This window comes from Oncorhynchus clarkii, chromosome 16, assembly GCF_045791955.1.
Source record: "Oncorhynchus clarkii lewisi isolate Uvic-CL-2024 chromosome 16, UVic_Ocla_1.0, whole genome shotgun sequence".
Taxonomy (NCBI): Eukaryota; Metazoa; Chordata; class Actinopteri; order Salmoniformes; family Salmonidae; genus Oncorhynchus; species Oncorhynchus clarkii.
In genome coordinates, this window is record NC_092162.1 from 51,352,752 (window position 1) to 51,376,855 (window position 24,104).

A 24,104-nucleotide genomic window follows, 5' to 3' on the forward strand; every position below is an offset into this window, starting at 1 on the left:
CGTAAGAAGCATTTCAAGGTCCTGGAGTGGCCTAGCCAGTCTCCAGATCAACCCCATAGAACATCTTTGGAGGGAGTTGAAAGTCCGTGTTGCCCAGCAACAGCTCCAAAACATCACTGCTCTAGAGGAGATCTGCATGGAGGAATGGGCCAAAATACCAGCAACAGTGTGTGAAAACCTTGTGAAGACTTACAGAAAACGTTTGGCCTCTGTCATTGCCAACAAAGGGAATATAACAAAGTATTGAGATACACTTTTGTTACTGACCAAATACTTATTTTCCACCATAATTTGCAAATAAATTCATAAAAAATCCTACAATGTGATTTTCTGGATTTTTTTTCTCATTTTGTCTGTCATAGTTTATCTATAATGAAAATTACAGGCCTCTCATCTTTTTAAGTGGGAGAACTTGCACAATTGGTGGCTGACTAAATACTTTTTTGCCCCACTGTATAACATTAATTTACACATTTAAAACCATTCTCATAAAGCCATGATGAATCCTATACCTTATGAAATCTTTTAGCACCATATAGTAGCTATGTGCACATTGTGCAATGTACCAGTCATACATGATCTAGGGCAAACGCATAATTTGTGCATCCATTGTTTGTTATCGATTAAATGATCCATTGAACCCCTGAATAGCAAAACATTCCCATTTAATACAGTATATTGTTCACATCATAGTGGTTGCGTGTGACTCAAAAGCAAACAGTCAATTGTGAGCGCAAATGCAGAAACTGGCCATGAAACTGCAGTACTGAAACCCATTGATTTCTTATAAGGCCTCTCCCAATATACTGTAACTTTTCTTTGCCATTCAGATTCCTATGGGGCACAACATGCTTCATAGTATTTCTAAAGAAAATAACTTCATCTCACCTTGATATTTAAAATGTGACCTTGCAACACCAAAATGATACAGTATTTAAATTATTTTGATAGAAAATGTAATGATACACAATGCAATTACTGACTCATGAATATAACCTTTACAAAGCTCAGTTGCTGTTGTTAGTGTCCTCATAATCACTATGCTGGCATGTGTGTAGTCAAATACAGGCATATTTGATATATTCTCAACAGGGCATTTTTAAGGGGAGTCGCATGACTCATTCATACTGTTCATATTTCTCCATACTTCCAATGGCCAGCGCCCACTCCAACTGTAGTCAAGTCAGGGAACAGAGGGGGCAGAGCTTGAACCAGTAACCATACACACTGCTATGCTAAAAAGTCCAGACTAGCAATGTGCCAGTTTTGGTTCTTAGCAGTGTGATCACACAACTAGAGCTCTTTGGTCAAGAAGACACAGTTGTGGCTTATCCAATGAGGTTCTTATCCATGTTAACCGTGGGCAACACAATGTGTCCAGCCCTGGGCCCTCATATAAAGGTAAAAGGTATTTGAAACATTATTATCCCTGTAACTAAAAGTTTGAAACAGTAAAAACTCAATGGATGAGTGCATAGCAAGGCAAGAGTAAGCATGAGAACTTGTTGATTAGAGGAAATGGAGAGAAGAGCAATACTGACAGCATAGACATGAAAAACTAACAGTAGTAACCTTCTAGTCAAGTCTGGTATGGGTGGAGAGCTAAATAAGATGAGCAACAATAAAGGGACAAACAGCTGGACTAGGCAACCATTACTCATTGTACTGTAAATGTGTTGGGGATATAGTGACAGAAGTCAAGAGGAGGGAGAGAGGGGGACAGGTGAAGAAGGGGAAGGTATGGTGTCAGCCAGGTTATAGGTGGAGTTTGGAGAGGATGACAAAGGGGTAAAAAGAGGCCTGGTGGCAGAGGGGGGCGGGGAGTGGAAAGCAGCAGTGACTGTCGTGGGCGAGTCAGAGCTGACCTCATCCCCTTCCTCCGAATCCCACACCTCACTCTGCAGGTAGTCCGCAAACAAGGCTTTGGCGCGCTGCAGCACCCTGCCCAGATTGTGTCGCCGAACAAGGCGGTCAAAGTGCATAGCCAGCTCGTTGTAATCAAAGCTGTTCTTTATAATGTGGTCTCGATGCTCCAACAGGATTGACAGGCACAGGAACAACATGAAAGGATTCCCTTTACCAAACTCTTGAGGCGGTGGCAGGGAACAAGGTTTGATGGTGGTATTCTCTGGTTTGGTTGAATTTGGAGTGTTGGGCGCAGTGCTGGAGGCTCTGCTGCAAGGAGAAGGGAGGTTACTGGGAAAGGACTTGTTCACTGTGCTGACCGGCAGCGAAGGAAGAGCTCTCCCGAAGGACAAAATAGGGGAGGAGAGCAATGATCTAGTCAGTAGGGGAGAGGAAACCAAGGACCTCCCTGTGGGGGTAGCGGGAGAGTTAGCTCCGGTTCCATTCGGCACTGACGCAAAGGAAGCAAATCCTCTTGTGGCTTTCTCTGGCGACTCAACCCTTCCGTTGGGTAAAATGGAGGAGGTGTACTTTGGTGACGGGGTGTCTGTGAGGGCACCTCTCCAACTTGAGGGGGAGGGAGTGGAGCCTGGAGACAGAGAGGAACCATTCTTCCAGCTTGGCAGACCATGAGGAAATGGGGAGACCGGAGAGGCTGTTTGTCCATTAGGGGAGCTCCTCTCATCCGTCTCTGGGCTGGAGGACTTGTCATCATCCGTTATAAGAGGTGCCCTCTCCCCTGGATCCTCCTCGCTGTCCTCTGTGACCTGCCGGGCCAGTGGACTTGATACAGGGTGCAAGGAGGCTTCCATCTCAACAGGACCCTCTGGTGCGTCTCTCTCCACGAAATCAAAGCTGTCCTTGTTCCGTGCATTGTAGTATTTGAACTCACCAAAACTGGTCTGCTTCTCAAAGGGAGGAACAGGCGCATTATTGTGCGCCTTCTCCTTTCCTACGTAAGGCATGTCAAAGTTCCCCTCACCCTCTCTTCTGGCTCCTCTGTCCTCCCGCTCTCCTTCCTCCATGTCGATCTTTCTCCCGCCGTCTGCCTCCTCTCTTGAAGGCCTCAACATGTGTCGTCTCCGCTGCTTCTCTTTCTGCTCCCCTTCTTCTTCACCTGCGAAAGCAGGCCTCTTTTCAACACCACTCTCAGATGTCATTCTGGTCTGGTCTGTCTCTAGGGGAGGCCCAAAAAGCTCCACTTCCGTTTCAGGAGGATCAGGAGGCAGGGAGCTCCAGGTGACCTCCAGCATCCTCAGGGCATCGTCGAAGGCAAACTCCCGTTTGAGTTCCAAGAGCAGCCAGCGGTAACAGAAGAACAGGTCATCAGCTCCGCGGGACACCAAGTAACAGTAGAACTCGGGGTCTGAGTACTGCAGTAGCAGCTTCAGGTGCTGGAACTTGACAGACATGAGTTGGCCATCCGGGCGGAAATTGCCCTCTAGGCGTTTCATGATGCCACAGAAACAGATGAATGCGTGTGCCTCATTGTCCATAACGGCAAGTATCGGAGAAGCGATGTCACTCATGCCTTGGCAGTACGACACCTACGAAACAGAGTTGAAATGAATTAAAACACAGCAAAAACTAGGATTACATACACTACATGACCAAAAGTATGTGGACACCTGCTTGTCAAACATTTAATTCCAAAATCTTGGCCATTAATATGGAATTGGTTCCATTCAGCCACAAGAGCATTAGTGAGGTCGGGCACTGATGTTGGGCATTTAGGCCTGGCTCGCAGTCGGTGTTTCAATTCATCTCAAAGTTGTTCGATGGGGTTTAGGTCTCTGTCCACACCGATCTCGACAAACCATTTCTGTATGGACCCCGCTGTGTGCACAGGGGCATTGTCATACTGAAACAGGAAAGGGTCTTTCCTCAAACTGTTGCCACAAAGTTGGAAGCACTTAATCATCTGGAATGTCTGAAACATGAAAAACAGCCCCAGACCATTATTCCTCATCCACCAAACTTTACAGCTGGCACTATGCAGTCGGGAAGGTAGCGTTCTCCTGGCATCTACCAAACCCAAAATCATCCGTCGGACTGCCAGATGGTAAAGCGTGATTCATCTCTCCAGAGAACGCTTTTCCACTACTCCAGAGTCCAATGGCGGCGAGCTTTACACCACTCCAGCCAACGCTTGGCATTGCAATCTTAGGCTTGTGTGCGGCTGCTCGGCCATGGAAACCCATTTCATAAAGCTCACGACAAACTGTTATTGTGCTGATGTTGCTTCCAGGCAGTTTGGAACTTGGTAGTGAGTGTTACAACCGAAGACGGACAATTATTTTATGAGCTGCGTGCTTCAGCACTCAGCTATCCGAGTGACCTACCACTTCGTGGCTGAGCCATTGTTGCTCCTAGATGTTTCCACTTCACAATAACAGCACTTAGTTGACCAGGGCAGCTCTAGCAGGGCAGAAATTTGAGAAACTGACTTGTTGGAAAGGTGGCATCCTATGACGGTGCCACATTGAAAGTCCCTGAGTTCTTCAGTAAGGCCATTCTTCTGCCAATGTTTGTCTATGGAGATTACATGTGAGCTCCATTTTACACACCTGTCAGCAATGGGTGTGGCTGAAATAGACAAATCCACTCATTTGAAGGGGTGTCCACATACGTTTGTCTATATACTGTATCACTGCAAGCAGACAGAGTTTACTAATCATAACTCAAATGCAAATAGACAGAATTGACGACGCCAAACACCAGCGTTGAGCATATATTTGTTCTCACTGAGCTAATAACACCACACCCCTTAGCATGTCTGCATGTCAAGGAATGTAAAAGGAATGCAAACATGTCCGTATAACGCCACCATCAGGCTACCAAAGAGGATGGGAAAAAAAATAGATCCCAACACCTGTGGATGTGTAATGGCAAAGGTGGTAAGCAGGTCGGTGAGAGCGGTGAGGTGGGGGCTGTCCTCGGAGCCGGCGTAATAGGGATGGGCCCGGTCGGTCCTCAGGACGTCCTTCAGTACGTTGCCCCTGATGAACTCCAGGTCCTCTGGACTGACCCTAGCTGACCACTCCCCCTTCAGCTGGTCGTACTCCCTAGTCTTTCTCTTCATGTAGTCCATCCTCTCCTGACCGGTCAGCCCATCGGGGTACACGTTCAGGAGGTAACGCCACACAACCTGGACAGAGGAAATGACAGATCTGAAATTATTTTTTACCACAAACTGTCCATTAGAGAAGGGGTTTAGGGGTTTGTAGGATTTACACCAGCAATTTGTAGGCTCTAGGCGACAGTAAAGAACACTTCTACATTAATGTGGATGCTACCATGATTATAGATAATCATGAATGAATTGAAAGTTAAAAGGCACAAAGACATACCCCCAAGAGATGCTAACCTATCAACATTGCCAATAACAGGGGAGGGTAGCATTTTTTTCATCATTATCCACAATTCTTTCATGATTATCCGTAATCATGGTAGAATCCACATTAATGTAAAGTGTTCAAAAACATATTCTATTCTTATTTACAATGACTCCAAAATGACAATACATTATTTACCATTCCCTTCTATTGGGCACAACATCATCTGAAAAACAACCAAAACAAATGTTGCAAGGTTGTTGTAGTCTTGGCATGCTAGAAATATGGGACCAAATAATAAACTTTTGACTATTCATATCCAAAGACCATAAGTACACAATTCCCGTCAATGTTTTGGAGACCATGGGCCCTTCTCAAACTCAAATGTCTGCGTAAATCTCCCATTGACACCAATGCATGGTTACAAGAAAGTCTAAGTTAAACACATTCAAGTTAAGATTCGGCACTATGGGATTTTATTTGATTTTCTAGTACTTTCAATTATATTTGTGAAATGCTTTGGTATCGAGGGTTAAAATAGCTGTCTGTTAGTTGTTGGAATCTGTCAGTGAATGCACTGTTACCTTGCGTAGTGAAGGCTCTACCCCACCATGATAGATGCGTAGCCTCAGTTCCTCTGGTCGGGAAAGCTGGCCCTGGCCGTTGAGGTAACTGTGGAACTCTGCATCGCTCAATGGGGGCTTGAAAGGCTTCACCTCCTCCCCATAAGACCAGCTCAAGGCCTGTTGTACTCTGGACAGTGTTCGACCCATCATCTGAACAGAGACAGACAGCAAGAGATTAAACCGCAGGTGGGTCTTTGGGAGCAACACTAACCTAAGAACTGGAGTTATTTAGCATTAGCAGAAGGACCTGACTCAAGGCAGCAGTGACTGGCTGGTAAAAAAGATGGCTGACAGGGTGAAGAGCGAGAGCGTTGTCAGTAACCTGGGACAGTAGGGACTGGGTGAAGGGGAGGGCAGCAGCCGCCAAGGACCTCCTATCCCCGGGAAGCTGGTCAGAACAAATCACTTCTTTGGGGCTTATTATGTCCCAGTCTTCCATAACGGGACCTAAAAGGAAGAAGGAGGGTAAACGAGATGGTCGTAAAATGGGACTGTATGAAGGAGAGGCCAACAAATACATTGCAACAACAAAAAAAGCTTCAATAGCAGCTACTTAACACAAGCTAATTTACCCCATTTCCCAAAAACATATACTGAATGAAAGCGTGCACACACACAAGTTCTTCAGGTGGTGACCCAAAGGAACACATCAACAGAACGTTTGACAGGTCTGCTTACTGTCTTCGGCAGGCTTAATGTCCATCTTGAGTTGTAGATAAGGTTTAGCTGCACTGACAAATGCAGCATCTAAATCCCAGTCAGACAGGAGCGAAAGATACACTTCCAAACCTCCACGGTCCCGGGATAGGTAACTTATTCCAAAGTTGCGTTTGCTAATTAGGAAACAAGAAAATAGCTGATAGCAATATTTAAAAGGCTGATATCAATTCTAGAAAACATGGCAATCCAAGTCATTCCATATCCATCTCCATAACCTTTTCAAACTTTACTGTAGGCAAAGCTTTCTCACGAAACAATACTTTCTAATATTGTCTGCAGAATGGTGAAAGTGCAAAATAATGGTGTAATTCAGATAATCTGTCAATGTTTAGCACTATCCATGGAGTTTTTAAACTATGGCGCACGACATGGTTCAATGCGCCAACAAATCAGCACAATCTACTTTTTCAAACTGCAGCCATCTTGGAGCTAAAATTGGGATCATGTAAACTGTGCTAATGCCAATACAAAAATGAGAAATGAAGAGCAATGTACAAAAGGGCAAACTTAGTAAAGTGCATGGAGGCTGCCATTTTTATGCACCTCCACAATTCTGCTTGCCATGTCAATCAACAGCACTGTAGACATTATTATGTTGATGCTCCTCCTCACCCATTTAACTCAAAGGCTCGGATGAGGATGTGCTGTAGCACCTCAAGTGATGTTATCTGAGGATCCACAGCAAATGAGCGAAACTCCACTGGCAGCATCCCCTCACACTTCTGAGGAAGGCGAGAAACAATCATGTAAAACATTAATTGAGGTACATTGTAGGCCTATTTCATATCATCACTGTAAATCATGTGTGACTGAATCAATGTCATTCTTCAGTTCCAATAAAAAGGCTAGCCTGGGTTCCAGAATGAAGTTTTGAAATTCAGTTAACCCAGGCTACCAAAAGCCAACAACAAAGGTGAATGTCATAAATAGCAGACTGACCTTCTACAATGGCAGACTAACCTTTTTTTGTAACGATTGGGTCATAGATAAAAAATGGTGTAGGGTATATTTGTCACAAGAGAGCAGAAATGCTTCCTTTTATATCACTAAATGACGTGTCACCAGTTCTCAGTCAAGAGCTCAGAGCTGATCTGGTGATGACGGCGATGTTAACTAAATGACTCACTACTATTACTAAAGCATCAAGACAACGGTATAATTAACCAGCCACGTCACTGTGGGGTTCTGCCTGTGAATAACAGTTAATTATTTGGTATAACACAATAAACCATTCTAACTAGCTGTCAAGATTCGCGGGTTTAGTTGACTCTCAATATTGCTTTAAAATTGTTTCCCCGGTGCACGATCACATATCAACACCAGCAGCAGGTAGCTAGTTAGACCTATTGTCAATAATCGAATCTTCCTAATCCGTTATTTTTCATAGATACATGATTTACTTTTTGTAGTCAGAAGATCCAAGAGGGTTACGTTCAGAATAACGGTCCATCCTCATTAGATGTTAGCAGGATCAATGCTAAAAAACAACAAAGCACTGTTCTGGGTAGAAGAAAATGCTAGCAGTTCAAACTGCTACAAGCTAACGCAAAAGTTACCAAAAATGTAACGAGAAATGGCCAAAATACGTCAGCCACGGTGATAACAATAAAGCTAGCTACCTAGAAATGTGATACACGTCAAAGGGTACCCCAAGCTAGCTGCAGCTATTCCATCGTTCACATATTCCTCACCTTGACTTTGACACGCACTACGCCCCTCTCCTCATCAGTTGCCATGTTGATGAGGAGTCCACTGGACCCGCGATTGTTGTATTCAATTCGATTTTTCTTACATAGGCATTTGTCAAATTGGAAGAGAACGGTCGCGGCGACTCATGTTTTTCAGTCGCGGCTTTGTCCAGACCTGTACGTCTACGACATTAAGATAAATCTGTTTCCTGTTTGACGGGAATTTGTTTTAAAATAAAAGCTCATCCACACATTTGCAGTACTTCACTGAAGCTAATTTGTCAAAGATTATTTCCGTGATTATGTTCTGAGTAACAAGAAACAGAAAATATAATTTACTACAGAATTTGAGAATAATCCGATGTTAACATTCTAGCTAAAAATGTGAAAAATACTCCAAATGCCTTTCTTACTAACAAATGAGGACTTTTAATATCTCCAAAAAATATTGAAGTTTCAGCTTTCACGACTGGAACTCGGGATATGACGCACGTATACATTACATCATTTAGTGCTGCTGATGGTGCGTTTAAGGAAACTCGGAACACGGTAATTTCCAACATGGAAACTCTTCGTCGAAAGATGATGCCCTAGTTTTCCACCTGGAAAGTGTGGATTTTTTTGTATGGAGGTCAATGAGAGAGTGTTAAATTTGGTCAACAAATTGAATTGCAAAATGTACTACTTGAGGCTTATTTTATCTAAATAGAAGTTTGGTAATGTTTAGCTTGTTATGAATGTACTGATATAAGGAACCAATACACACAGTCAAGTGGGAAAGCAAAGGCTAGCATTTTCAAACAAAATTTACATCCTGCAGCACTAATTCCAATAAGTTTTGGGACACTGTAAAGTCCATGGAGAATAAGAGTACCTTCCACCCAGCAGCCCACTGAACTGAGACTAGGAAATGCTGTCACCACTGATAAATCCATGATTATCGAGAATTTCAATAAGCATTTCTCTACGGCTGGCCATGCTTTCCACCTGGCTACCCCAATCCCGGCCAACAGCTCTTCACCCTGCCGCAGCAACTGGCTCAAGGCCCCCCCCCCACCCGCCGCTTCTCCTTCACCCAAATCCAGACAGCTGATGTTCTGAAAGAGCTGCAAAATCTGGATCCCTACAAATCAGCTGGGCTAGACAATCTGGACCCTCTCTTCCTAAAATTATCCTAATTAACCCCTATTACTAATCTGTTCAACCTCTCATTCATATCGTCTAAAATTCCAAAAGATTGGAAAGCTGCCAGCGGTCATCCCCCTCTTCAAAGCAGGAGACACACTCAACCCAAACTGTTACAGACCTATATCCATCCTGCCCTGTCATTCTAAAGTCTTCGAAAGCCAAGTGAACCAACAGATCACCGACCATTTCAAATCCCACCGTACCTTCTCCGCTATGCAATCTGGTTTCCGAGCTGGTCACGGGTGCACCTCAGCCACGCTCAAGGTCCTAAACTATATCATAACAACTATCGATAAAAGACAGTACTGTGCAGATGTCTTCATCAACCTGGCCAAGGCTTTCGACTCTGTCAATCCCCGTATTCTTATCGGCAGACTCAATAGACTTGGTTTCTCTAATGACTGCCTCGCCTGGTTCACTAACTACTTCTCAGATAGAGTACAGTGTGTCAAATCAGAGGGCCTGTTGTCAGGACCTCTGGCAATCTATATGGGGGTGCCACAGGGTTCAATTCTCAGGGCGACTATTTTCTCTTTATATATCAATGATGTAACTCTTGCTGCGGGTGATTCTTTGATCCACCTCTACGCAGACAATACCATTCTGTATACATCTGGCCCTTCTTTGGACACGGTGTTAACAAACCTCCAAACAAGCTTCAATGCCATAAAACACTCCTTCCGTGGCCTCCAACTGTTCTTAAATGCTAGCAAAACGAAATGCATGCTCTTCAACCGATCGCTGCCCGCACCCGCCCGACTAGCATCACTACTCTGGACGGTTCTGACATAGAATATGTGGACAACTATAAATACAGTGCCACTGACACGGCCCGCAACCAAAACAGGCGGACTCTCCTTCACTGCAGCCAAGGTGAGTAAAACATTTAAACGTGTTAACCCTCGCAAGGCTGCAGGCCCAGACGGCATCCCCAGCCGCGCCCTCAGAGCATGCGCAGACCAGCTGGCTAGTGTGTTTACGGACATATTCAATCAATCCTTATCCCAGTCTGCTGTTCCCACATGCTTCAAGAGGGCCACCATTGTTCCTGTTCCCAAGAAAGCTAAGGTAACTGAGCTAAACGACTACCGCCCCCTCTAGCACTCACTTCCGTCATCATGAAGTGCTTTGAGGACCATATCACCTCCACCCTACCTGACACCCTAGACCCATTCCAATTTGCTTACCGCCCAAATAGGTCCACAGACAATGCAATCTCAACCACACTGCACACTGCCCTAACCCATCTGGACAAGAGGAATACCTATGTGAGAATGCTGTTCATCGACTACAGCTCAGCATTTAACACCATAGTACCCTCCAAACTCGTCATCAAGCTCGAGACCCTGGGTCTTGACCCCGCCCTGCGCAACTGGGTACTGGACTTCCTGACGGGCCGCCTCCAGGTGGTGAGGGTAGGTAACAACATCTCCACCCCGCTGATCCTCAACACTGGGGCCCCACAAGGGTGCGTTCTGAGCCCTCTCCTGTACTCCCTGTTGACCCACGACTGCGTGGCCACGCACGCCTCCAACTCAATCCTCAAGTTTGCGGACGACACAACAGTGGTAGGCTTGATAACCAACAACAACGAGACGGCCTACAGGGAGGAGGTGAGGGCCCTCAGAGTGTGGTGTCAGGAAAATAACCTCACACTCAACGTCAACAAAACTGAGGAGATGATTGTGGACTTCAGAAAACAGCAGAGGGAACACCCCCCTATCCACATCGATGGGGCAGTAGTGGAGAGGGTAGTAAGTTTTAAGTTCCTCGGCGTACACATCACAGACAAACTGAATTGGTCCACCCACACAGACAGCATCGTGAAGAAGGCGCAGCAGCGCCTCTTCAACCTCAGGAGGCTGAAGAAATTTGGCTTGTCACCAAAAGCACTCACAAACTTCTACAGATGCACAATCAAGAGAATCCTGTCAGGCTGTATCACCGCCTGGTACGGCAACTGCTCCGCCCACAACCGTAAGGCTCTCCAGCGGGTAGTGAGTTCTGCACAACGCATCACCGGGAGCAAACTACCTGCCCTCCAGGACACCTACACCACCCAATGTCACAGGAAGGCCATAAAGATCATCAAGGACAACAACCACCCGAGCCACTGCCTGTTCACCCCGCTGTCATCCAGAAGGCGAGGTCAGTACAGGTGCATCAAAGGTGGGACCGAGAGACTGAAAAACAGCTTCTATCTCAAGGCCATCAGACTGTTAAACAGCCACCACTAACATTGAGTGGCTGCTGCCAACACACTGACTCAACTCCAGCCACTTTAATAATGGGAATTGATGGAAATTGATGGAAAATATATCACTAGCCACTTTAAACAATGCTACTTAATATAATGTTTACATACCCTACATTATTCATCTCATATGTATACATATATACTGTACTCTATATCATCTACTGCATCTTTATGTAATACATGTATCACTAGCCACTTTAAACTATGCCACTTTGTTTACATACCCTACATTACTCATCTCATATGTATATACTGTACTCGATACCATCTACTGCATCTTGCCTTTCCTTCCAGTTCTCTGCGGCCAATGACTGGAACAAATTGCAAAAATCACTGAAGTTGGAGACTTATATCTCCCTCACTAGCTTTAAACGTCAGCTGTCAGAGCAGCTTACCAATCGCTGCAGCTGTACACAGCCCATCTGTAAATAACCCGTCCAACCAACTATCTACTTCATCCCCATATTGTTATTTATCTTCTTGCTCTTTTGCACCCCAGTATCTCTACTTACACATCATCATCTGCACATCTATCACTCCAGTTAATACTAAATTGTAATTATGTCACCTCTATGGCCTATTTATTACCTTACCTCCCTAAGCTTACTACGTTTGCACACATTGTACATTGATTTTTGTATTGTGTTTTTGACTGTACGTTTGTTTATCCCATGTGTAACTCTGTGTTGTTGTTTTTGTCGCACTGCTTGCTTTATCTTGGCCAGGTTTCAGTTGTAAATGAGAACTTGTTCTCAACTGGCCTACCTGGTTAAATAAAGGTGAAATAAAATAAATAAAAATAAATGGCATGGCATTCCGGCAACTTTGAGAAGTGGAGTGGAGTTGTGCCTGTTGTTTTTGTTTACATGTGTATCTGCCCTCTCATTGGCTAGAATGTTCTCACCTGATCCCGCCTCTTCCTGTCTGCCTTTGCAGACATTCATTTCCATTTTTACAGCGATCACTCCACTATCTTGTCAGTTTACAATCTTTGTTTATGTTAATTTTGACTTGGAGGTTCTCATTCGCATTGAGTTGACCAGGCTGTTGATTTTGGCCTGTGGAATGTTGTCCCTCTCCTCTTCAATGGCTGTGAGAAGTTGCAAGATATTGGTGGGAACTGGAACACGCTGTCCTACATGTAGATCCAGAGCATCCCTAACATACTCAATTTGTGACATGTCTGGTGAGTATGCAGGCAATGGAGAACTGGGAAATTTTCATCTTCCAGGAATTATCATGCTGAAACATGAGGTGATGGTGGCAGACGAATGGCACGACAATGGGATTCAGAATCTCGTCACAGTAGCGCTGTGCATTCAAATGGCAAAATGTTCGTAGTTTATACCATAACCCCACCGCCACCATGGGGCACTCTGTTCAGCAAACCACTCGCCCACACCGCGCCATACACTGTCTGCCATTTGCCCAGTACAGTTGAAACTGGGATTAATCTGTGAAAAGCACACTTCTCCAGCATGCCAGTGGCCATCGAAGGTGAGCATTTACCCACAGAAGTCGGTTACGATGCCAAACTTGTAGTCAGCTCAAGACTGGTGAGGACGACGAGCACGCAGATGAGCTTCCCTGAGACAGTTTCTGCAGAAATTCTTCGGTTGTTCAAACCCAGCTTCGTCACCTGTCCGGGTGGCTCGTCTCAGATGATCCCGCAGGTGAAGAAGCACGATGTGGAGGTCCTGAGCTGGCGTGGTTACATGTGGCCGGTTGGACATACTGCCAAATTCTCTAAAATGAGAAATTAACATTCAATTCTCTGGTAACAGCTCTGGTGCAAATTCCTGCAGTCAGCATGCCAACTACATGCTCCCTCAAAACGTGAGACGTCTGTGGCATTGTTGTGTAATAAAACTGCACATTTTAGAGTGGCCTTTATTGTTCCCAGCACAAGGCGCTCCTGTGTAATGATCATGCTGTTTAATCAGCTTCTTGATACGCCAACCCTGTCATGTGGATGGATTATCCTGGAAATGCTCACTAACAGTGATATAAACAAATGTGTGCACAACATTGAGAAATACACTTTTTGTGAGTATAGAATATATCTGGTATCTTTTATTTCAGCTCATGAAACATGGGCCCAACTCCTCGCGTTTATATTTTTGTTCGGTGTACAACGTATATTATATATAGCTGGAATCCTCAAATCAATTAGTAAGCAAAATAAAAATCTAATTCAAGAATTATAAAGTGCCATTTATTTTTCAAGAGGATTTTCTTGAATTCACCATCCTACCATATTTCCCTCCCTTGGTGGAGTGTACTGTTCAGAAACTGACATGAAAGCTCAGTTACTACAAAAACACATTTAGTTAAAAAGGTCATTCTGTGATTTGGGTTGGCATTTAAGTATTGCATTTTGTAACAAATTCTTATTTTTTTTTGTAGATTTCTATTTATATGCATTTGGATACATTTTCCCATTATAAACAAACTAATATGGCAGCTTAATACATTTGGACCATTATGATAACATTGTGCCACCAGTAGGAGCAGTAACACCAATGCCAACTTTTAGGTAATTGAAGATTTTCATAAAATGGAGGCCACAGAAATGCAAATCTATGGTCAATAACCCTTTTAAAATAATTTACAAAAGTGATATGATTAATAATTTCTCACAATGCAACACCAATGACACTTTATTTAAACACAATTCTCACATTTACGACACACTAAAAGGGTTTGATTAACTAATCCTTTCCTTTAATATAGGCCCCTATGCTCAAGGTCCTTTGTAATGAGTGATTTTCAAGGCGGTAACACCAATGACTTAAAATATACTTGTAAAAAATTCAAATAATCAAGATCCATTACTCAAAACTCAAACTGATGCGGTCATAAGATACTGTATGTCATTATATGACATCAGTCCGTTACAGGCTACATGGTTAAAATGAGATTTAAAAAGTCATCATGTGACAGATATCACAAACATACATTTGTACATGGTGTGGATAACAAGTTACAACCTTAACTAACCTAAAAAGTAAAACTAATGGATAAACCCATCAAATGTCCTGGCCAACCAAGTGATATTGGGTGACTTGAATAGGGAGATATTATGATATGCTACTACTGTAGGCCTACTGGCATACAATAACCCAGCAGGTGGCACTCATGATCCGTGCAGACCTTTAACCTGTTCTGGGTTGTCCACCATGCCTCCTTACTCTCAGCTTAGCCTCAGTTCCTGCATCTTCATATTCAGTTTGCGGTTTGTGAGATCTTGGATTGCCCCTCTCAGCGGATGTGAGCCATCTCCTCCAGAAAGGGGGTCTTCATGCAGCCAGTGCAAAGCTGGTCCATCCACAGGGGAGCCTCATGCTGCAGGGGGGTGCGACGAGGGTAGAAGGTGTAGGAGAGGTCGTAGTTCAGCAGACAGCTGATGGATGCCATGTAGACATCAGAGAAGCGGCACAGGCGACGGGAGAAGTAGGTGGGGTTGTGGCAGGTACGGAAAATGCTACCAAAGTGAGGGTTGAACAGGTTCTTGGTCACAGCTCTGTGAGGGGGGAAAATGAAAGAAAGGGTCAAAGGAAGTTCATAGGTCAGTACGAAGCTTGTTAAGTCAAAATTACACTGAATCCTTTAGGTCTGCTGTCCGACGGTCTTGATCAATTAAATTTGGAATATTATGACATACACTACATGACCAAAAGTATGTGGACACCTGCTCGTCGAATATCTCATTCCAAAATAATGGGCATTAATATGGAGTTGGTCCCCGCTTTGTTGCTATAACAATGGTGGCGAGTTTTACACCACTCCAGCTGATGCTTGGCATTGCGCATGGTGATCTTAAGCGTGTGTGCGGCTGCTCGGCCATGGAGCCCAATTCATGAAGCTCCCGTGAACAGTTCTTGTGCTGATGTTGCTCCCAGAGGCAGTTTGGAACTCGGTATTGAGTGTTGCAACCGAGGACAGACAATTTTCTTGCGCGCTACAGCACTCGGCGTTCCCGTTCTGTGAGCTTGTCTGGCCTACCACTTCACAGCTGAGTCATTGTTGCTCCTAGATAATTTCCACTTCACAATAACAGCACTTACAGTTGACCAGGGCAGCTCTAGCAGTGTAGAAATTTGATGAAGTGACTTTTTGAAAGGTGGCATTCTGTGATGGTGCCACATTGAAAGTTACTGAGATCTTCAGTAAGGCCATTCTACTGCCACTGTTCTATGGAGTATGCATGGCTGTGTGCTCGAGTTTAACACCTGTCAGCAACAGGTGTGACTGAAAGCACTAATTTCAAGGGGTGTCCACATACTTTTGTATATTTAGTGTATAATATCTACTAACACTAGACTCACCGAAGCTCTTCTCTCTCCTTCAACCAATCCTGCAGAACTTTCTTTGACTCTGGATCTCGATGCATCTGCAACAAGTTCAATACATTTTTTTTTACTTGAACACTTTCATCTTAACATAAAAAAACATGGCATGGCTGATGGGTAAAAAACATATCATAATATTAGCTTGTAGTAGTAGTGATTATTGGGCGGGTACAATTGATTGGGACCAGAGTATGTGCAGCGGGGCATTACCAATTTGACTGGAGCGCTGAGCGAGATTACCAAAGGCTGGAGCCTGCTCCAATTTCGCTCCAGTAGCGCTCACTTCACAAGCTCAGGGCATGCCTGGCCCAGCATGCATTTGTAGTCTACTTGTGTGCTACTATAGCCCCTTGCTTTAGCTACTGTCATGGAGTTCAAAATATTTTAATAAAGAAACTGATAAAACAGTTGCAAAATCAAAATGACTTACAAGGATGAGGACCAAGAACAAGAGGGGGAGTGCGGTGATGTAGTGTCCACAACTAAAGAATCATTATGGAATCTGAAAAGATGCGTATCCAGAAAGCATGGTGTACTTCGTGTACATGCTAAAAGAAAGGAACAAGGTGGGTAGAAAAAACCTTTAGGCCTACCTATCCTACCTATAGAAAAGACAAAAATAAAACACCTCTGCATCTCTGCCCAGCCTGACCAGAGTGGCCAAAAGGGTGTTTAGCATCCCCAGAGGCTCTGCAAGCTCAGAGAGGATATTCTCCACTGCTGGCCTGCTCTCCAGGCATCATCGCATGAGTCTGAAGCCACAGACTCTGGCCAAACTCGTGTTTCTAAAAATGAATTCAAAAGGCACAGTAGACTAAGCCTAATAAGGCATTTTACATTTAATTCTAAGTCACAGCCTATATGCTCAATTTATAGACTACAATGAAGCAACGAAATGTTGTTTAAATGCTGAGTGCTTTATGTCCCTACCAGCCTATTCTGTCACACTCGTAAATGCTTCACAATTTATTCCTTTGTAGGCTATAACCTTGAAATAATACAGCCTAAATAATTCATTGTAGTTCCTTCTTAGGCTCCCTGTCTGGCTCCTGACCTATTTAGAGTGTTTATATGTTGTATAATATTTCATGTAGCCTATTTGAAATGAGCGCTTCTTACATTCACCTTTTCATGTTTATTAAAATAATTTTCATTCAAATCATATGGTTTGGTTTTAATACTTCAAAACCATATGGTAGGTCAAGGCAGTCACAAAAATAGATGGGTGTTGGCTAAATTGTGATTTTAATGAATGGAGCTAATTTTGAGCAGCATTTTTCCCCACACTGAGTGTGGAGCGGTGCTGCTCCATGAGCGATGAGTGGGATTTCCAACCGCTCAACTCCGCTCACTTACACTGATTGGAACTACATTCCATATAGGCAAGAGACTCATCAAGGCAAACGCAACATTGCTTTGACTTCAGTTTGCCGATTTATATGCTGTAGAACACCCTATAGGTGTACCTGCATGCGCTCCAGCAGACCGGTGAGTGCCTGCAGCCAGGTGAGGCCCTGGGCATACTGCTCCGTGTTCACAACCCTGGTCTCCACCTCCAGCTCCGGTACTATGGCTCCTGTCCGCCAGCCGTGACGCAGCATCAGGTCCTGCAGAAGAGCATGAGTAGTCAGCCTAGTACAATGACTAGCCACAACATGACACAGGTTATTACAGTAAGCACAATGTGGGACACATACCTTAAAACAAAGTCAATTTCTGTTTGCAATTTCCTGTGTGGAGAAATCACATCCACACTGCCTGCATCAGTCACCAAAATATTCAGACATAGTACCAGTCAAAAGTTTGGACACACCTACTCATTCAAGGGCTTTTTCTTAATTTTTTTTATAATTTTCATAAATTGTAGAATAGTGAAGACATCAAAACTATGAAATAACACATGGAATAATGTAGTAACCAAAAAAAAGTGTTACATTTTGCTATTTCAGATTATTCAAAGCAGCCACCCTTTGCCTTGATGACAGCTTTGAAATCTCTTGGCATTCTTTCAATCATCTGGAATGCTTTTCCAACAGTCTTGAAGGAGTTCCCACATATGCTGAGCACTTGTTGGCTGGTTTTCCACTCTGCAGTCCAACTCATCCCAAACCATCTCAATTGGGTTGAGGTCAGAGGATTGTGGAGACCAGGTCATCTGATGCAGCACTCCATCACTCTCCTTCTTGGTCAAATAGCCCTTACACAGCCTGGAGGTGTGTTGGGTCATTGTCCTGTTGAAAAAACAAATGATAGGCCCAAACTAGATGGTAGCCATGCTAGTTGTGTGCCTTGAAATCTAAATAAATCACAGACAGTGTCACCAGCATAGCACCACACCTCCATGCTTGACGGTGGGAACCACACATGCAGAGATCATCCGTTCATCTACTCTGTATCTCACAAAGACGGAGGAGGTTGGAACCAAAAATCTCAAATTTTGGTCAAAGGACAGATTTCCACCGGTCTAATGGCCATTGCACATGTTTCTTGGCCCAAGCAAGTCTCTTCTTATTATTGGTGTCCTTTAGTAGTTGTTTATTTGCAGCAATTCGACCATGAAGGCCTGATTCACATAGTCTCCTCTGAACAGTTGATGTTGAGATGTGTCTGTTACTTGAACTCTGAAGCATTTATTTGGGTTGCTCTGGTAACTCTAATGAACTTATCCTCTGCAGCAGAGGTAATTCTGGGTCTTCCTTTCCTGTGGCGGTCCTCATGAGAGCCAGTTTCATCATAGCGCTTGATGGTTTTTGCGACTGCACTTGAAGAAACCTTACAAGTTCTTGAAATGTTCCAGATTGACTGACCTTCATGTCTTAAAGTAATGATGGACTGTCATTTCTCTTTGCTTATTTGAGCTATCCTTCCCATAATATGGGCTTGGTCTTTTACCAAATAGGGCCATCTTCTGTATACCACCCCTACCTTGTAAAAACACAACTGATTGGCTCAAAGGCATTAAGGAAATAAATTCCACAAACTAACTTTTAACAAGGCACACCAGGTGACTGACTACCTCATGAAGCTGGTTGAGAGAACGCCAAGAGTGTGCAAAGCTGTCAAGACAATGGGTGGCTAATTATTATGAATATATTAACATATTTTAATTTGTTTAACACTTTTTGTGGTTAATACATGATTCTATATGTGTTATTTCATAGTTTTGATATCGTCAATATTATTCTACAATGTAGAAAATAGCAAAAATAAAGAAAAACCCTGGAATGAGTAGATGTGTCCAAACTTGTGACTGGTACTGTAAATATAGTATGACTCACTGCCAAGTCACTGTACAGATGATCTCCAAAGTACAGCACCTTGGATCCTCTCCATCCTGTGAGCCTGAGAAAGTCAAACAGGTTGCCCTACAACAAGGAGACAGCGTAATGAATGTCACAAGGAATTATTATTAAGTTAAATCAGGCAATGGTTGAAGTTAACAGAGGAGGAAATATGACAAACAACGTGGATTGGCAAAACTATAACATGACAGTAATTATGTGGTCATGGATGTGGTCTTCCATCAAATTCTGCTGAGGCTTTAGCAACAGACAATTATTGGCCTTGAGGGTCAGTCTGGCAATGATGTTGGCAGTGTTCTTAGAGGAAAAGTACTGCATGGTTAACATGTCTAACTGTGAGGCAACAATACATGTAATTTCATCAAAGTAGAATCCATTTATCACCAAGCCTGATCGATTGTCCCCAAATCCTGTCCAGATAACAGAGAACGAGGTGGCCTCATGCTTGTCACATTAAGCCACAGAAAGCACCGGGCCCAGATGGACTACGGGGCAAAGTACTGAAGGTCTGCGTCGACCAGCTCAAGGGAGTCTTCACACAACTGTTTCAACTCCTTCTGAGCACCTGTACTGTGCAAAACTCCTGGAAGGTGTCGACCATTGTACCGGTGCCTAAGAAGTCAGAGGCCAAATTACTTTCGCCTGTGGCCCTCACACCCCTTCTGGCCCAATGCATGGAAAGGGTTGTTAGTAAGCACCTTACCCTGTCCATAGCAGATCATCTGGACCTGATACAGTTTGCCTATTAGTCAGAGGGGGACTGAGGATGCTATCCTGACCTTGGTGAACATGGTGGCTAGTCAGTCACCTTCAACATGATAAATCATATGCACACGTTATTTATTGATTTTAGTTCAGCTTTCAATACAATGCAAATGCACATACTGCTGAAACGACTACTGGACCTGAATGTCAACGGCGGCCCCGCAGGTTGGATCAAGGACTTAAACTGACCGCCCACAGAGGGTCCTCATGAATGGGGCCCTCTCTGATGAACTGACCATGAACACAGGGGCACCCCAGGGGTGTGTCCTTTCACTGTTGTTGTTCTCTACCTACACTAATGAAATGAAGATCCAACGAAACAATATGAGACTTTAAGTATGCGGATGACATGGCTCTAGTAGGACTCTTTTTTAAAGATGCTACGTCAGATGGGTACAACTATTTTAAACAGATCAAAAACCTTCAAGAATGATGCTGGTCAAGTACCTTCCACATCAATGTGGAAAAGACAAATGAGCTGATCATCAATGGCAACAACTTGCCAATGTCCCAACCACGCTCTGAATGACCAACCAGTGGATGTGGTTGAGTGTTTCAAACATCTAGGGACACAAATTGATAACAAGCTGAGTTTTACAGAGAATGCAGACTATTTGTTTTAAAGCAAGCCATCGCCTGTTTTTAATCAGGAATTTGAAGGTGTTTGGGGTCAGCCAAGATGCTCTGGGGAGGGTGTACAGCAGCTTGGTGGAGAGCATCCACACGTTCAATATGACAGTCTGGTATGGTAATCTGAGCATGAGGAGCAAAAGCAAACTGACCAGAATAGTAAACACAGCCAGCAAAGTAATTGGTCGACCACAGGCACATTTGAGCATTCTGTTCCACAAGTCAACCATAAAGAAGGCACTGGCTGTCATTGGTGACCCCTCGCACCCTCTGAGAGGCTTCTCTCTGTCCGGCACTTCAGAATGCCCATGGCCAAGAAGAACCTGTTCAAACATTCAAACATTCATTCATTGTGCTGTTGGACTACTAAATGCAACGTAAATTTGATCCGTATATGTACTTATCTATCCAGTGCAGTTGGGACAGCGGTCAGTTGTGAGTGAACGTATGGCCTATGTTTTTAGTATGATCGACTGACTGGTTTAAGTGTGTATAATGTGAGAATGTATGTGATCCTTTTAATGGAAGGTGATGTCCATCCTGGATGGACAATAAAGTTTAGTCTATTCTATTCTGACCTAAATTCAAGGACAAGACTAACATCTTTGCAAAGGCTTCAAAGGCCAACTTTGTAACACCAGACTAACTCAGACTTTGGACATTTCATTCAGGTTGATTAAAGAGTTAACATGCCAGTCTAATCATGCGTCATTCACTTCCCACAATAAAAAGGAACAAATACAGTTTTGACATTGTGGTAATTTGTGAGATTCACAATCTGTTACGCAAGTAGTCAATGATGGTAAATCCTGCAACGAAGTTAGTCACTTTGAGTTAGCCATATATTTTCCAAGTTGGAAAAGACAATACCAGCCAACGTGCCACTTTAGTTCCATATACTGTATACAGTAATACTGCTGGGTAATGTCTACACTCCTACCTGTTTGTAGACCTGGCCCTTATCCAAGCTCGTGATCTTGTCCCACTGAAGGTCCCCGTTGCTATCCAAACGTCTGAAAGGTCTGCAAGTGGCAAATATGGTCACAGAATGACCTTAACAGTATGCATTTTCTGTGAATTTATGTGAAGACCAAAGTTTCGGGAATTTGGACACTTCTTGATTGGGAATATAAAGGTATGCAGTGTACCAGACTTACTTGCCACAGCTGTTGAAGAAGTGTGGTTTGTCAGCTTGAACAATGACAATGTCAAATAAGTCCCTCCAGTCCTTTCCTACCATGTATTTCATCCCTTTGTCTCTAAATGAAGAAAAAAAGCTGGTTAGTCAACAACCACGAAAGGTACAGATAATGTGCAGAGCTGAACGTGCCCAGAGAACAAATCAACAACCTGCATGTATATCTCTGATTAACTCAGTTTGGTTGATGGTGGCACTCACACAAAGCTAAATGGGCTGTTGGTTATAAGGAAGAGCTTCTTGCCATGGCTTGCCAGACGGTGTAGAACTGCATATGTCTCATCACCTCTGAGGATATATTTCTCTGTGGGAGGGAGATGAGAAGAGGGGGAGGGGGGGGGGTCAATTCCAACTGGAATATCCTGACTTCAAGCAGACTGAGCTTCCCTACAGCATTTCGAAAGTATGTAAATATTCCACTTCCATCATAATGTATTGTTCCTTGGAAGAAAATGGCAGATTTTCCCATTTGGAAACAGTCCTGTAGCATTTAAGCAAAAGATGAAGGCATTTAAAGTACTTTTCTTGAAACTGTGAGAGAGCAGAGTATAAAGAGATAGATATGTCCTAAAATGTTCTTCTCTCAATTCCTGCCAAACCTGAACTCCGTAAACACATATTTAAACAAAAACTAGGGTTTAAGGTTATAAATTGTTAAGTGTACTATCATTTTTATATTCACTTAAAAGTATGGTAATATTTTTGCACTTTAAAGTATGTTAGTAACGTTTTATCAATTATCTTGACTTCCACTTGGCCATGGTTTTCTGGCTTGAAAAATATGCTTTTTACCTAATCATAACCCGAAAAATATTATCTGCAGGGCTGTTAAATTGCTACACTGTTTTTTCACACTATTCAGTTTGAGAACCTGCAAACTGGGTGTGGGTGACATAGGAAGCATCCGATAGAAACATATTTGAGATTTATATCTAGAAGCAAATATTTTTAAAACATAATAGTATACAATAATAGTATCTCACCCAAGTCTTGCATTATCCACTTGTACATGTAGCCTTTGATATGCACCATTCCAATGGCATCCTTAGGAAAATAAACACAGTGGATAAGCAGTTGAGCTAACTGTTTTCCCTGAGTATGCTTATATACTTGCTCAAGGTTTAAATACATTCTTGACTCGACTTCTGTATTTACACTTTTGATGGCTTTCTACGCCTATCTAAAAGGAAATTTAACCAGACATGTTTTTTCAACATGGTTCTCTCTCTCTTGGGAGAGAACATTCATTGAATGTTGCATAGTTTGCTATAAACAGCTAGCATCCCTGGAATCTTGCCACTCACTTACTGTACTTCTGTAACTGGGAAGTACAGTTTGTTCAGAACCAATCAGACATTTTACATAACAATTTTACATAACAAGGCTTGCTTGCATTAGCCTTCTCAACCAAACCACAAAAAAGGAAACAAAGGGGGTGACATATATATAGGGCAGGTAATCAAGGAGGTGATGGAATCCAGGTGAATGCCATAATGCGCGTAACGATGGTGACAGGTGTGCGCCATAACAAGCAGCCTGGTGACCTAGACGCCGGAGAGCGAGCATACTTGACAGTACCCCCTTCCTGTTGCGTTTGGCTCCAGCCGCAGGACGCCAACCACAGGGACGATCCCGGGGATCAGGAGCGGACTGGTCGCCTCCGCCAAGGCGCAGAAACCTGACAAACCGGCTGAGGCGTGAGAGCCTGGCGATCCGGTTGAGGGGTGAGAGGCTGGCGATCCGGTTGAGGGGTGAGAGGCTGGCGATCCGGTTGAGGGGTGAGAGGCTGGCGATCCGGTTGAGGCGTGAGAGGCTGGCGATCCGGTTGAGGCGTGAGAGGCTGGCGATCCGGTTGAGGCGTGAGAGGCTGGCGATCCGGTTGAGGCGTGAGAGGCTGGCGATCCGGTTGAGGGGCGAGAGGCTGGCGATCCGGTTGAGGGGCGAGAGGCTGGCGATCCGGTTGAGGGGCGAGAGGCTGGCGATCCGGTTGAGGGGCGAGAGGCTGGCGATCCGGTTGAGGGGCGAGAGGCTGGCGATCCGGTTGAGGGGTGAGAGGCTGGCGATCCGGTTGAGGGGTGAGAGGCTGGCAATTCGGTTTAGGCGTGAGAGCCTGACGAGCCGGCGGAGGCAAGGAAGCC

General features: G+C 44.0%; 2 protein-coding genes across 4 annotated transcripts in view; both read right to left on the minus strand.

Moving 5' to 3' along the window:
• Nucleotides 1-335: 335 nt before the first annotated feature.
• Nucleotides 336-8,467, minus strand: LOC139368702 (TBC1 domain family member 25-like). 3 transcript variants are annotated; one of them, XM_071107963.1, is made up of 7 exons: nt 8,278-8,467; nt 7,199-7,308; nt 6,545-6,699; nt 6,189-6,313; nt 5,825-6,016; nt 4,778-5,053; nt 336-3,452 (listed from the first exon to the last, which is right to left on the minus strand). In XM_071107963.1, exons 1-7 carry the CDS (start codon nt 8,320-8,322, stop codon nt 1,698-1,700), a joined length of 2,658 nt encoding a protein of 885 aa, XP_070964064.1. In that variant the 5' UTR covers nt 8,323-8,467; the 3' UTR covers nt 336-1,697. The 3 variants fall into 3 exon arrangements, with proteins under 3 accessions (XP_070964064.1, XP_070964063.1, XP_070964065.1); XM_071107962.1 differs by having other exon boundaries at nt 445-3,452; nt 6,114-6,313; nt 8,278-8,461; XM_071107964.1 differs by having other exon boundaries at nt 445-3,452; nt 7,240-7,308; nt 8,278-8,441.
• A 5,896-nt stretch (nt 8,468-14,363) lies between these two features.
• Nucleotides 14,364-24,104, minus strand: part of LOC139368681 (5'-nucleotidase domain-containing protein 2-like) — a 32,713-nt gene continuing 22,972 nt past the window's right edge. The window contains exons 7-14 of the mRNA XM_071107872.1: nt 22,950-23,010; nt 22,168-22,270; nt 21,926-22,027; nt 21,709-21,790; nt 19,350-19,436; nt 17,538-17,678; nt 16,048-16,112; nt 14,364-15,242 (exon numbers count right to left, since the gene is read on the minus strand). Of these exons, the coding sequence (XP_070963973.1) occupies nt 14,981-15,242; nt 16,048-16,112; nt 17,538-17,678; nt 19,350-19,436; nt 21,709-21,790; nt 21,926-22,027; nt 22,168-22,270; nt 22,950-23,010 (903 nt within the window). The 3' untranslated portion in view covers nt 14,364-14,980. The remainder of the gene's footprint in view (nt 15,243-16,047; nt 16,113-17,537; nt 17,679-19,349; nt 19,437-21,708; nt 21,791-21,925; nt 22,028-22,167; nt 22,271-22,949; nt 23,011-24,104) is intronic.